At 51.5% G+C, this 13,418-nt stretch overlaps 1 protein-coding gene across 3 annotated transcripts in view; it reads left to right on the forward strand.

Moving 5' to 3' along the window:
* Window positions 1-13,418, forward strand: part of Hdlbp (high density lipoprotein binding protein) — a 51,302-nt gene that overhangs the window by 23,989 nt on the left and 13,895 nt on the right. For all 3 annotated transcript variants that reach the window (XM_076841657.2, XM_076841658.1, XM_076841656.1), the window contains exons 2-11: window positions 823-887; window positions 2,659-2,771; window positions 4,387-4,544; window positions 5,355-5,570; window positions 10,117-10,323; window positions 10,448-10,663; window positions 11,199-11,405; window positions 11,531-11,638; window positions 12,754-12,858; window positions 13,090-13,168. In XM_076841657.2, coding sequence (XP_076697772.1) covers window positions 2,696-2,771; window positions 4,387-4,544; window positions 5,355-5,570; window positions 10,117-10,323; window positions 10,448-10,663; window positions 11,199-11,405; window positions 11,531-11,638; window positions 12,754-12,858; window positions 13,090-13,168 — 1,372 coding nt within the window. In that variant the 5' untranslated portion in view covers window positions 823-887; window positions 2,659-2,695. The remainder of the gene's footprint in view (window positions 1-822; window positions 888-2,658; window positions 2,772-4,386; window positions 4,545-5,354; window positions 5,571-10,116; window positions 10,324-10,447; window positions 10,664-11,198; window positions 11,406-11,530; window positions 11,639-12,753; window positions 12,859-13,089; window positions 13,169-13,418) is intronic.

Raw genomic sequence — 13,418 nt, forward strand, 5'->3', positions numbered from 1 at the left:
CTGATTCTCACTTCTCAGGAGTCTGTAGTTGCTCTGTGGTCAGACAGAATGGTCCTGTTCCTGCTGTTGTTTCTCCTCCTGGACTCGGGCTCATACCTACCGTAAAGCCCACTTTGTGAGTTCAGGAATCACGGGGCTGTATGTAGTCAGGTGGCCTACCTGATGGGGTCACTCACCCACAAGCCCCCTGCAAGGTGTGGAAGCTGTGACTCTCACTTCACGGGGTCCTTCCTGGTCCTCCCCCAGTGGCCTTTGAAGGTTCCTTCCAGTCCTGCGATTTTATGACCTGGTTTCTAAATCCTCAGTGGATTAGAAGGGACTGAAGGACTTTTACAGGATAACAGCAAGAACAAAGGGACTGCAGAGTTACTGAGAATTCTTAAAAAGACAGGAGCTCTGGGTTACCCTGGAAGCTCAGGAGCCCTTAGGTCCCTTTTCTGTCCTGTGCCATAGCCCAGCATCACACCCTCCCTGACCCAGAGGCTCTGAGAGTGGAGGAAGGGTGACTAACCCTCAGGAGAGCCTGTCAATTTTGTGAGAATATTCCTGCCAACTGGTTAGATTTAAGTTTTGACACTCAGTGGTCACTCCCTCAGGTCCCTAGAAGAGGTGCAATGGGTCAGGTTTCATGTGATGTTTGGGTCAAAACTAATGGCCTAAGAGCAAAGCTTGCAGCTTGCCTGAGTATTGGTCTCAACAGCCATGTCGTAAAAGAGATTCTGGCCTTTCTCACTAGAAGATGCACGGATCTTGGCTTCAAGATGCAAATAAGTAACTTTTCTCTGTTTTTTTCTCTGTTCTCTCCATCGTATCCCATCCCAGTAAAAGCTGGCAGGCTGACAGAGGCAGCCTCGGGACGGACTTTCTGGCTACCGACCGTTTTGCTGGTAAGTTTGACTCTACCACCCAAAATGTCAGGTGCTGGGCAGGTGTCTCCACGGCCCTGTGTGCCTTCTGTCCTCGGCGGCACCTCTCCTGAACGGCCATCTCCGTGACTTTCCTCTCAGCATCACAGTCTAAGGCACATGCCCTTCAGAGGTGCCCTCTGCCTTCCATCTGTTTTCAATCTCATTTTTCTTGCATGTGAATTATATTTGTTAAGAATTATCCAAATTTGGGCTGGGGATGTGGCTCAAGCGGTAGCGCGCTCGCCTGGCATGCGTGCGGTCCGGGTTCGATCCTCAGCACCACGTACAGACAAAGATGTTGTGTCCGCCAAAAAATAAAAAATAAATATTAAAAAAAAATTCTCTCTCTCTCTCTCTCACCTCTCTCTTAAAAAAAAAAAAAAAAAGAATTATCCAAATTTGGGCTGGGGATGTGGCTCGAGTGGTAGCGCGCTCACCTGGCATGCGTGCAGCCCGGGTTCGATCCTCACCACCACATACAAACAAAGATGTTGTGTTTGCCGAAAACAAAACAAAAAATAATAATGATAAATATTTTTAAAAATTCTCTCTCTCTCCAAAAAAAAAAAAGAATTATCCAAATTTGGATCTTATTTTGCTTTAGGAAGCAGAACTTAATTTTCCGAACTTGGGCAGAAATCTTTGTTGTAAAATTTATGCAAAACCTTGTTCCTTCATGATAAGTTAACTTGGCACTCCTGTTTTCTGCAAAGGTGATGCATGTGAGACCCTGGGTCCAAGCTGTGTGGCAAAAACGGCCTTGCTCGTGTAGCAAGGTACTTCCTGGTGTTGGGCCAGGAGAGGGAAGCAGGCACTCCCACCTTAGAGCTGCTGTCCTACTGAGGACTGTGCTTTGAGCCAGGCTCTCCCCTCCTTTGTGTCTCTCTGATACCTGGGAGACAGTGGAGGAGAAAAGTCAGTCACAGGTGTCAGGGACATTCAGCAACATATATGTACCTGCTGGGTGACCACCACAGAGCATGGAGGCGGCTATTTCCTGCCATGCCTGGGACTCTGGAGTGGCTCTTCTGGGCCCTGAATGAGCACCTGGGTATCCTATGGCTCTTTGTAGCAACTATCCAGAGCAGTGCCCTGTAATGTCAGGAGGCACACAGTGAACACACTGACAGATGAGTGGAGAGGTCCAGGTAGCGCTGAGGAGAAAGGTTCAGGTGCCATCTGTGCCAGGGAATGGGCCAGCCAGGGACAGGTGCTACCAGTCCCAGGGCTCTGAACGAGGGATGGTGCAGACTCTGGGTGGCCGCTCTAGTGGGGAGGTGGGTACAGTCTCTCCAACCCTGAGCAGCTCTTGGCCAGAGCTTTGTTCTTGATAGAAGGCTCCCTTGGAGAGGACAGTTGACCAGCTGTCCTAAAACCTGCCTTACTCCTACTTTTCCCTGTTCTCCCTTGGTGAGAGTTTGGGAATCAGTGCACATCAGAGATTACAAAGAAAATAACAGTTGTAGTTTTAATGCAAAAGAAAATAAAACCCTAGTTAAAACTTTGGTTAACCGGGCTGGGGATGTGGCTCAAGCGGTAGCACGCTCGCCTGACATGTGTGCAGCCTGGGTTCGATCCTCAGCACCACATACAAAGATATTGTGTCCGCAGAAAACTAAAAAATAAATATTAAAATTCTCTCTCTTTCTCTCTCTCTCTCTAAAAAAAAAAACCTTTGGTTAACTGTCTCGGAGGCAGTTGAGTGTCAGCTTTGACTTTCCCTCTGTTTGACTCCCCTTTCTTACTGTAGTGGCTTACCCGGATCACGTGTGGGTGTGAGATCAACCATGAGCTCCGTTGCAGTTTTGACACAAGAGAGTTTTGCCGAACACCGAAGTGGACTGGTTCCGCAGCAAATCAAAGGTGATAGCTCCTTTGGGTCTCCTCTTGCTAACTTCCTGGCAAAGCTTGTCACATCCCTGTCTTTCTGGAAGGGTCTTTGCCCTACCCATTCCATGCACTCTGTTTTGCATTGCTGGGTGTGCAGTTGTAACTGGCCAGGCACAGGAGAGGCCAAGCATGGACAGCCTTTGGCAGATTCATTGAATTGAGCTCTGGTAACCACCGGGATCTTTTTTCAGAGTTGCTGTCCCGGTTGTGCGCACCACATCCTGGCAGTGAAGCACAGAGCTCTGTGCTGCACACTGTGCTGGAGACGGGTTGCCACACCCCTCAGAGCTCCCAGGGCACTCTGGGCTAGGGAGGGGAGGTCATCCAAACATCTGTGCCTTGCTTTGTACCCATGGCAAGTGAAAAGGAATGGGTGAAACTGATTTTCATGTATTTTAACACAATATGTTATAAAATATCCATTCCAACATTTCTTTAATGTAGAAAAAAAAGAAAAACCTGACATTTCATGTTTTTTCTTTTCCTTCAAAGTTTGGTGTGTATTTATAACTATAGGATATTTTGATTTGAATACTAAATTATATTAAAACCCTTTAACTGAATTAAATTTCTGAAAATTTTCTATTAAAGAGCAGATCATTTTACTCCAAGTTGTTAAAGACATTTTTAAAGTTTTTCAGTAATTGAATTGTTACTTATTGCATTTAAAATTATTTAAAATTTAAAATCCCTGCCTCAGTCCTGCTGACCATACTTGGATTGTCCGTTTCTAGTGACCATCAGGGGATGGGGCCCTGGGTACTGCTGCTCCCATGGTTCTGAATGCTTGGGGCCTAAGGTCTTTCTACTTAGTGCATCACACTGCGACTGCAGGTGGCACCAACAGAACCCAGCCCCAGGCAGCACTGCCTTGCCCTGGGTACAGATCTTGCCTCTGGCACTGTGTGTGTGTGTGTGTGTGTGTGTGTGTGTGTGTGTTTGCGCACCTGTACACTGGGTACTTTCCTGGGGCCTTGCTCTGGGAGCTCAGGGGAGCCCAGGGTAGCCTTGCCCTTGCTTCCACAGAGATCATGCTTAATGGGACAGAAACATGAACAGAGACCACAAGAGCCACAGTGATTAGGGACACTGCCTTCTGCAGGTCCTGCTGTTCCTGCTTTGGGTTGGGGGAGATCAGAGGTAGTTATTCCCACTGGAATTGATTTCAGCACTGTGTACCATGGTGGAAAGCCAGCTGGAGCCCACTCGAAGGTGGCTGCTGCAGACCATGCTGGGCAGCACTGTTCTGTTTGCTCTGTGCCAGTCACAGTCAACAGTCATGATGTCAGAATCTGCAAACATTTCTGGCAAGTTCTGCCTTCAGGGGCTCACTGGCCCCAGTGTGGGAGTAGGGCTCATAGTCACCATGCTGACCATTCATAGGGGACTGCGTCGAGGTAGGAAGACTTAGTGTCAGGGCTCACATACTGAGAGGGGCTGGTGACTGCTGGACCTTTTCCTCTCCTGGGACTGAGAAGGTGGTGGATATTACTCAAGCAGTTGTCATCTCGGTGAAGGCGTCCACTGGAACCCTCCCAGTGTGTTCACTAAAGTCATCTCTTCCTTTAATCTGTGATGGCTGGTCCAGTGGCTACTTTAAATTCAGAAGAGGAGAGCGACCCTCCCACCTACAAGGATGCCTTCCCCCCACTTCCTGAGAAGGCAGCGTGCTTGGACAGTGCCCAGGAACCTGCTGGAGCCTGGAGCACCAAGATCCGGCCCATCAAGGCCTCCGTCATCACTCAGGTGGGTCTGCCTGCTCCCTGCCATTGGTCATGCAGGGGACAGCAGTCTCATGGAGGGCAGGCACCCTCTTCACCTCGCCGTACCCCATGCATTTCCCCCACTATTGTCTAGTTCTCATTCCCACCTGCTGGAGCTGCCCTACCTGTCCACACCAGCAGGGCCTTCAGTGCTAGTCTTGCTTCTCCTGAGCTGCACGAACCCTCCCCTCTGTGCCCTGACTGTGAGCTGTCGGTGGGCCTCAGCTTCCACAGGAATCCATGTCTGCCCATGGTGGGGAGTGACCGCCCTGCCTTGACAGCATTCTCCCTCTGTGCTCACAAGCACCTGGCCACCCTGCTTTCCATCACTGCCAACAACAAGTTGTCCTGCTAATGATCTTGTTGAGTGCCACTTGCTGTGGTCCCAGTCCCCATAAAGCCATTGAGTCATTAAGCAGAATCTGACCTAATTTAAAACTTGTCAACTTTTACCACAGGGATCCAGACAGTGCCCTTGACGTGCACCTTTCACCTATGTTCTCTCCACCTCCTGCTGCCCCCTGCTCTCTCCTCTGCCCAGCCATCCCAAGGTCCTGCTGTCCATTCCACCCATGTGGCTGCCTCCCTAATGGTCAGCCCCCCAGGCTTCCTGTTGCTTGTCTTCAGTCCTTAGTGCAGTGGTGTAGCTGTCCTCTGCCCCAGAGCACAGCCCCTGAGAGCCACTGGCTGCCCTGGGGCAGTGCTGCTCGAGAATGATCAGGGGTCCCCACTGCCTCGTGGTCGCACTTCTCTGACATCTTAACCTCCCTCCACTTTTGATTTTCCTGAGCAGGTGTTCCACGTACCCCTAGAAGAAAGGAAGTACAAGGACATGAACCAGTTTGGAGAAGGTGAACAAGCCAAGATCTGCCTTGAGATCATGCAGAGGACTGGCGCTCACCTGGAGCTGTCTCTGGCCAAAGATCAAGGCCTCTCCATCATGGTCTCAGGGAAGCTGGATGCTGTCATGAAAGCCCGGAAGGACATTGTCGCTCGATTGCAGACTCAGGTGAGTGTCCCCAGCTCCTGGTGCACCTAGTCCCTCTCCAGATTCTTCTACCAGTGGAGCAACTCAGTCGTTTGGAATTAGAACAGCAACATTTAAAACTCTTGATATTGCAATAGAACTGGAACACTTACCATTCAGGCATTTGAGTGGATGTACTGAAAATGTGAAGGCTTATCCCAGAGTTTGAGATACTGCAGGAAAAAAACCTAGGCTTGCTAGATGGTGTAGAGCTGCCATTTCCGACTTCGCCTGAGAATCAGCTAACATGTCTGTGTTGTACACACCACCAGGCCCCAGATTGGGAGTTCCGGTTTCAGATACTGTCTTTCTTGTTTGTTGTACTGGAGCTCAAACCCAGAGCCTCTTGAGACTGGATCTTGCCAAGTTGCCAGGATGGCCTGGAACTGGCGATCCGCCTGGATTGCCAGCAGATTGTGCTTGTTTTAAACCCATTCCTGTTCCTGGCTGTCCAGCACTAGTACTGGAATCTATCTGGGAGCCAGTGGACTAAGTGAATGTACAGTGCACTTTCCCCAAGACCAAGGTGGAAAGCCTCCCTGAGGCAGGTCTTTACATGACGGCTTCCACACTGGATGGCTGGTCCAGAACCGGGCTCCTCCTGCCTCCGCTGTGGGGACTGGCTCAGGGATGCCATAGTGTGCTGCCACAGGCTCAGCCAAACGGGTCCCAGAGACAGTCTCAGACTCCCAGTGGCCTCATGGAATTACACAGGTCAAGGTCACAGAGGTGGAAATACTCTAGTAGTTGAGCATTGTGCAGAGAGACTCTGAAGTGTCCATTGTCGTCTGCTTGTCATAGACATTTGCGCATCTGCTTTGTGCCGGAACACCCCATGGGGAACCATCGTGTGTATGGGCCGTGCAGAAGCACTTTTACTGGTCCACACCCTTGCTGTTTGTTTGCTTGCTTGCTTGATTTAGCCATGCTGGGGCTGGAACCCAGGGCCTCATGAATGCTAAAAAGTACTCTACCACTGAGCTACACTCCAGCCCCTTGGTCATTTCAAAGTGAACCTCATACACGTTATTTTACCTGCAAATAGTCTACTGTGTGTATATAACTTCTTTTGAGGGGCTGGGGATGGAACCCAGGCCCTCTTGCTTGCCAGGCAGATGCTGAGCCACAGTCACTGTGCCACGAGCTGCCTTACAAGGTTGACGGAGATCCTGGCACACTCACGCCTGACCCAGTCTGTGCATTGCCTCTCGCTCTCTCCTCTCCTCCAGCCTTCGTTTTCACGTCAGTCTCAGTCACAGTCTACACCAGCACTGGAGCTCAGTGTCACGAGTCTTAGCCTCAGTGGTACACCTCACCCCTCTTCAGTGCCACTGATGTGTGGAAAGGGCTTTGTGCTGCTGCCCCTCACAATTGGCTGGGGCTGGTGTGAGGCCTGAGGTGGTCTGTGTGCCCTGCGTGGTCCCTGAGTCTCCCCGTTGGTCTCTGGCTGCCTAGTTGTCTCATTTTTCCTGGTACTGGGGATTGACCCAGGGTGCTCCACCACGGAGCCACATGCCCAGCTCTTGCTGTGCTTTAGCATAAGACAGGCTCTCACTTGGTTGCCACCCTCCTGCCTCAGCCTTTGGAGTCCCTGTGATCCCAGATGTGCCCACCACTGTGCCACAGCTGCCACTTGAGTGGTGCTGCCACCATGGGTGGTCCCTGCCTTGCTTTCTTTTCTGCATCTGCCCGTCCACTGGGTGGCCCTCTGGAGAGGAGGGACTATGCTTTGCAACGCTGGGCAGGAAGTGCCTGGTAGGCACTGGGTGCCTCTCCCCTGCTCGCCTCCAGTGGTGATCAGGCAGGAGGGGCCAGCTGGAAGTGCCTCACCCAGCAGGCCGCATTCCCTCAGCACTCTGGGCTCCGACGCTTTCAGCAGAAGGGCATCTTGGGCTGATCTTGGAGTTTCCTTCCCAGACCTGGAGTCAGCTGTTTGTCCTTGAGCCTGTTGGGTGGGACATGCAGTTGGAGATGCCAGTCCAGATGCAGCAGGAGCAGAGCTAAGAACGGGGACTTATGAGAGAGGAAGGTCATCTCTAGTGAAGGGGAAATGGTATGGTTTTTAAATTGCAGTAATTCTTTTTTCTGGGTTTTCCTATGTAGTTAGGTGCATTTGTTTCTGTTTATTTTCACTTTTTAAATATTATTTCAAGCTGGGTGCAGTGGTGCACACACCTGTAATCCCAGCTACCCTGGAGGCTGAAGCAGGAGAATTGTAAATTCAAGGTCAGCCTCAGCAACTTAGCGAGACCCCCATCTGAAATAAAATCTTCACAGAGGGCTGGGGTGTGGCCCGGGGCAGAGCCTCTTCAGCAGGGGCAAGGCTGTGGCTTCAGTCCCCAGAACCACAAAACACAAAAGTGAGCAGTGCTTCAGCACGTATCTGACTGCAGTGCAGGACCTGCCAGTCAGGGCTCTGGGGCTCTGACCCCGTCCCCACCCTCTCCAAGGTGGCCGTTCCTGCCTCCTCTGTGGCTTGCTCCTCTTTGCATTTCAGTGAGAGGTGCCTGCACGCTGCTGGCTTTAGTGGTTTCTCCAGGCTCTGCAGGTTTGAATTCTGTTCCTGGGCCACTTCCTGCTTGGTCCCAGTGCATCCTGGGATGGGGTCCTGCAGGAGGATGGCCAGCCAGCAGCTCCTCCCCTCAGAGGGAGTGGGCACGTGCCCATCAGCAAGCAGAGAAGGCCTGGGCCCCAGGACCTGGGTGGTGCCAGTCTGAGAGGTAGTCGAGCATGCTTTTCATTTGCAATTTTTTTTTTTTTTTTCTGTCAAATGTCTGTTCTTTAGCCTCTTTTGGAGGGAGAGGGTACTAGGGATTGAACCCAGGAGTGCTTAATCACAGAGCCATGTCTTTTTTATTTTATTTTATTTTATTTTTGAGACAGGGGCTGGGATTGTAGCTCCATGGTAGAGCGCTTACCTATCATGTGTGAGGCACTGGGTTTGATTCTCAGCATTACATATAAATAAATGAATAAAATAAAGGTCCATCAACATCTAAAAAAAATTTTTTTTTAATTTTTTTTATTTTTGAGTCAGGGTCTCACTAAGTTGCTCCTGCCTTGGCCTCCTGGGTGGGTAGAGTTACATGCGTATGCCAGAGAAATGTTTGTCCTTTAGCCTTTTTTGTATGAAGTTGTTCATTGCACTCGATCTTCAGGATCTACTATATCTACCTGAGCAGAGCAAGGTGATGCATGCCTATGAAGCCAGCTGCTCAGATGGCTGAGTCAGGAGGATCACATGTTCAATGCCAACCTCAGCAGTGCAGTGAGGCCCTGTCTCAAAACACAATACAAAGGGCTGGGTTATTGCTCAGTGGTAAAGTTCTTGCCTAGTGTGTGCAAGGCCCCACGCCTAGTCCCCACTCCCACAAAAAAATCTTAGTCATTGATGAAAATTACAAATAATTTTTTCAGACTGTCATTCAGTTGATCCTAGTAAGTTTTGCTAAGTGAATATTTTATTCTTATGTAGTCACATCTATTATGTGTATTATTTTGAGTCATTGTTAGGAAACTTTATTTTGTTTACAAGTCATAAGAAAGATTTCCGTGTATTCTTCAGGCCTGCGTAAGGACGTTCTTGCATTTTACTTCTGGGTCTTTCTGGGATGCATCTCAGATGGGGTGAAGGGTTGGTTGGGTCACTTCTTCCCATGCATCAGCAGCACCAGTCTTAGAGGACTGTCCTCCCCAGGGCCTGGAGGACTACTCCTGCCATGTCCTGAGCGTACAGAGTCCAGCTCTGCCTCTGGGTTTCCAGTCCTGGCCCTGGGTCTGTGTCTGTGCCGAGGTTCTCCTGGCCGTGGCATGTCTACACCACTGTCACCACCCTACTGAGCTGCCCCTCCTAGGGCTTTCTTGTGTGTCCTGCTCTGGCTTGTGTTACCCTGTGAGCGTTCTGGTCTACTCTGCCTTCAACTGCAGTAGTTCTTAAAAGTCAGTCTTATACAAGAATTGACATCTTTATGATGGGAACATTCTTTTAGATCTCTTAAGGGGTGATTTCCTGTTTATGTGTTTATGTTTAAATCAGTACCAACCTTTTTTATTTGATTTGTGGTGCCAGGGATCAAACCCAAGACCTTGGACATGCTTTGCAAGCGCTTCACCACTGAGCTACCTGCCCAGCCCTGTTTCCCAACTTATAACACACACGTTCTATCTTTTCTTGTGTTTGCATCTGGGTGTTCTTTTTCTCTTGGTTGTGCTGGGTATGGAGCCCCAGGCCTTGTGCATGCCAGACAGCTCTCTACCAGTGTATTGCAGCCTTTAAACCTTCATTGTTTATCTAAGTTAGGCTGCTGATTCCAGAGTCCAGAAGTTGATAAAGCAGCGCTGGGCCAGCTTCCCGGTCTGCGGCCATGGGCCTATTCCTGCCCTGCCTTTGTTGTGGGCTCCTGCCTACTGGCCTGTCCTCATGCCATTCTCCCATCTGGGGAGGGTTTGGTGGGCATTCCAACCACAGAGTACCTTGTTCACAGAACTGCAAGCATTCTTGTTTTCTTTGGTTTGCTACCTGCAATAGGCCTCAGCAACTGTTGCCATTCCTAAAGAGCACCATCGTTTTGTGATCGGCAAAAATGGAGAGAAATTGCAAGACTTGGAGCTTAAAACAGCAACCAAAATCCAGATCCCACGCCCAGATGACCCCAGCAACCAGATCAAGATCACTGGCACCAAAGAGGGCATTGAGAAGGCTCGCCATGAGGTCCTGCTCATCTCTGCCGAGCAGGTGAGGCCTCCCTGCACCCCGCCCACCTGCCCAAGGCCACCCTGGCTGCTCGTAGGCAGCCACTCCTGTGTGAACCAGTGGCGCTGTTCTCAGGTGTCCTCACCAGTACACCTGTGCTTTCCAGGACAAGCGTGCCGTGGAGAGGCTGGAGGTGGAGAAGGCCTTCCACCCCTTCATTGCTGGGCCCTACAATAGACTCGTGGGTGAGATCATGCAGGAAACAGGGACGCGCATCAACATCCCCCCTCCCAGTGTCAGCCGGACAGAAATCGTCTTCACTGGAGAGAAGGAGCAGCTGGCACAGGCTGTGGCTCGCATCAAGAAGATTTACGAGGAGAAGGTGTGCAGAGGTGGAGCCCATGGGCAGGACGGACGGTGGGGTCCAAGGGTGGAGGTTTAGCCAGGGCTTCATCTGACCCATGTTCTGTTTTCTTTGGACACAAAGCTCGGTACCCCTGTGGCCTGGTTAGGGGTGGTTGTCCTTGCAGTCCTGTCCATGTGCACCCTGTCCATACTGATAGGTCACCTCCTACGGTGGCACATAAGACTCAGATCTGTTCGTGTCTTTGATGAAACTATAACTCAGATTGACCGACTTTGAGGTCTGAGACTCGCTCCCTGGTTTTGGGAAAGGACTTGGAGTTCTTAAGTCTTCCAGGTCCTAGTGTTACCGTCCAGGGGTGACCTGGTTCAGGGAAGTCCTGTTTTTGGAAAGTGAGTTTCTGGGGAGGGCCTCTCATGGTCCCCACTTGATAGGCATTGGCACTGGTAGTCAGGGCCCTCGGACACATTACCTCTGCTGCTGGCCGTGGAGGTCTGTCCACCGCCTGCTTCTGCACCTTTCCCTCTGACCACTGCTGTGGCCTCCCACTTAGAAAAAGAAGACCACGACCATTGCAGTGGAGGTGAAGAAATCTCAGCACAAGTATGTCATCGGGCCCAAAGGCAACTCCCTACAGGAGATCCTGGAGAGAACTGGGGTTTCTGTGGAGATCCCACCCTCAGACAGCGCCTCTGAGACGGTGATCCTGCGAGGGGAGCCCGAGAAGCTGGGCCAGGCGCTGACTGAGGTTTATGCCAAGGTAGCTGCCACAGGGGTGTGCCCAGCAGGGGCACACGCCCGCAAGCCCCAAAGGCACAGTCTGGCTCTTTTGTAGCCTGACCTCGAGCTCCACAAACCTGCGAGTCTGCTCCCCTGTCTCCCCAGGCCAACAGCTTCACAGTCTCCTCAGTGTCCGCCCCCTCCTGGCTTCACCGGTTCATCATCGGCAAGAAGGGGCAGAACCTGGCCAAGATAACACAGCAGATGCCCAAGGTGAGGGGCCTTATCCCCGTCAGGTTTGTCTGACACACCTTGTTGCCATTTGTCCTGTGGGTGCCTTTGAAGGCGGGCACATTCTCCAGCTTATTCGTCCTACTGGGCACAGCCAGCTTTTGAGGCTAGCTGTGGGATTGCAGAATAAATCTGCTGTTTGTAACCAGGGACAGAGTGTTGCTAGGTTTGACAAGTGTCTTCAGAAGCATGCCAGTTAATAATTGTGCTGTATAACCTCATTAATAGTTGGAAGCGTAACACTTCAGACAGGCTCCCACGTATTAATTCCATGGGCCTTTTCACCCTCTACAGTGCTCTCCTTTGCCAGAGGGGAGACAGGCTGGGGGTGCTTCTCAGTGGCAGAGTACTTGCCTGCCGTGGTAGTGCAAGGCCCCAGGTTTTTTAAGTTTATTTTTTTTTTAATATCTTTATCTTACTTATTTACTTTTATGTGGTGCTGAGGATCGAACCCAGGGCCTCACACGTTAGGCAAGCACTCTACCACTGAGCCACAACCCCAGCCCAAATAAATGAATTCAACCTGCAACCAAAGGGGAGACCAGAGCCCCCGGGAAGCTGGAAGGAAACAGCACAGGGCTGCTGAGGCCCCTCACGCCTGCTCTGTTGAGTTGGCGTCCTGCATGCTGAGTCCTGGTTTCGCCTTTCCTGGCTGTGGACTCTTGGTTCATCCGGTGCTGGTGGGTGCACTGTCAAGAGGGAGCAAGCCGCACCACCACCTGGGCAGCTGTTCTTGCTGCAAAGCTCCGCCCCGTACAACTGAGGTGGAGCTGGCCCTCCAGAAGTTCCCACGGGGTGGAGTGCCAGTGGTGTTCCTGTGCTTAAGTCGGTGGTTCTGGGCCAGCACTGCATAAAGGAAAGGGAGAGAGGAAAGCTTACCAGACTGTGGTGTTTGTGCTAGGATCGTCCCCCCACCCCATCCCTCTGCTCTCTGTAGTGGGGGTGGATATGACTGTCCGTCGCCTGTATTTTTGTGAAGCAGCTTGGGGTCATCTGCTGCCCCCACAAGAGTGCCCTCTGGCCCTCTGGGAACAGCGGTGGCATGGGGCTGAAGTCACTGCAGCTGCACGGTCCCTCTCCTCACTTGGGTTTGGTAGGTGCACATTGAGTTCACTGAAGGTGAGGACAGGATCACCCTGGAAGGCCCCACAGAGGACGTGAGTGTGGCCCAGGAGCAGATCGAAAGCATGGTCAAGGACCTGGTGAGCGCCCCCGGAGCAGCCTGTGCTAGGGAGCTGGGGCCCTGTGGGTGGGCTGGGCGAAGCACGTCTCCTGGGGGTCGCCTCTCTAGCGAGGAGCAACCCTGAAACAGTGAGAAGCTTGAGTCCCCAGGGAAGAAACCTGCATTTTGAAGAAAGGACTTTCAAATCACCAGCAAATCCCAGGGACCAAAAGTGTTCTCTCTGCTGACCTGCCCTGTGCTCCTCCCACAGGTCAACCGGATGGACTATGTGGAGATCAGCATTGACCACAGGTTCCACAGGCACCTCATCGGGAAGAGCGGGGCCAACAGTGAGTGGGCTGGGGGTGGCACACTCCCTTGACAGCGGGCTTGCTGGGTTTGGCCTTTCTGGCGAGTGCTGTTGTCCTGGCCAACTCATTTCCCAGACTTCCTACCCATATCTACCACCTTGGGGAGGCCACAGGTGAGCCCTCAGTCACTGTCCGCCCATTGTCAGCACTGGAGAAACATCTGGGTCACACAATAGGGACAGCACAAGAATGCAGTGACTTGGGCACGTGTTGAAGGAGCACTTGGCTA

The sequence above is a fragment of the Callospermophilus lateralis genome, chromosome 9 (genome assembly GCF_048772815.1).
Source record: "Callospermophilus lateralis isolate mCalLat2 chromosome 9, mCalLat2.hap1, whole genome shotgun sequence".
NCBI lineage: Eukaryota > Metazoa > Chordata > Mammalia > Rodentia > Sciuridae > Callospermophilus > Callospermophilus lateralis.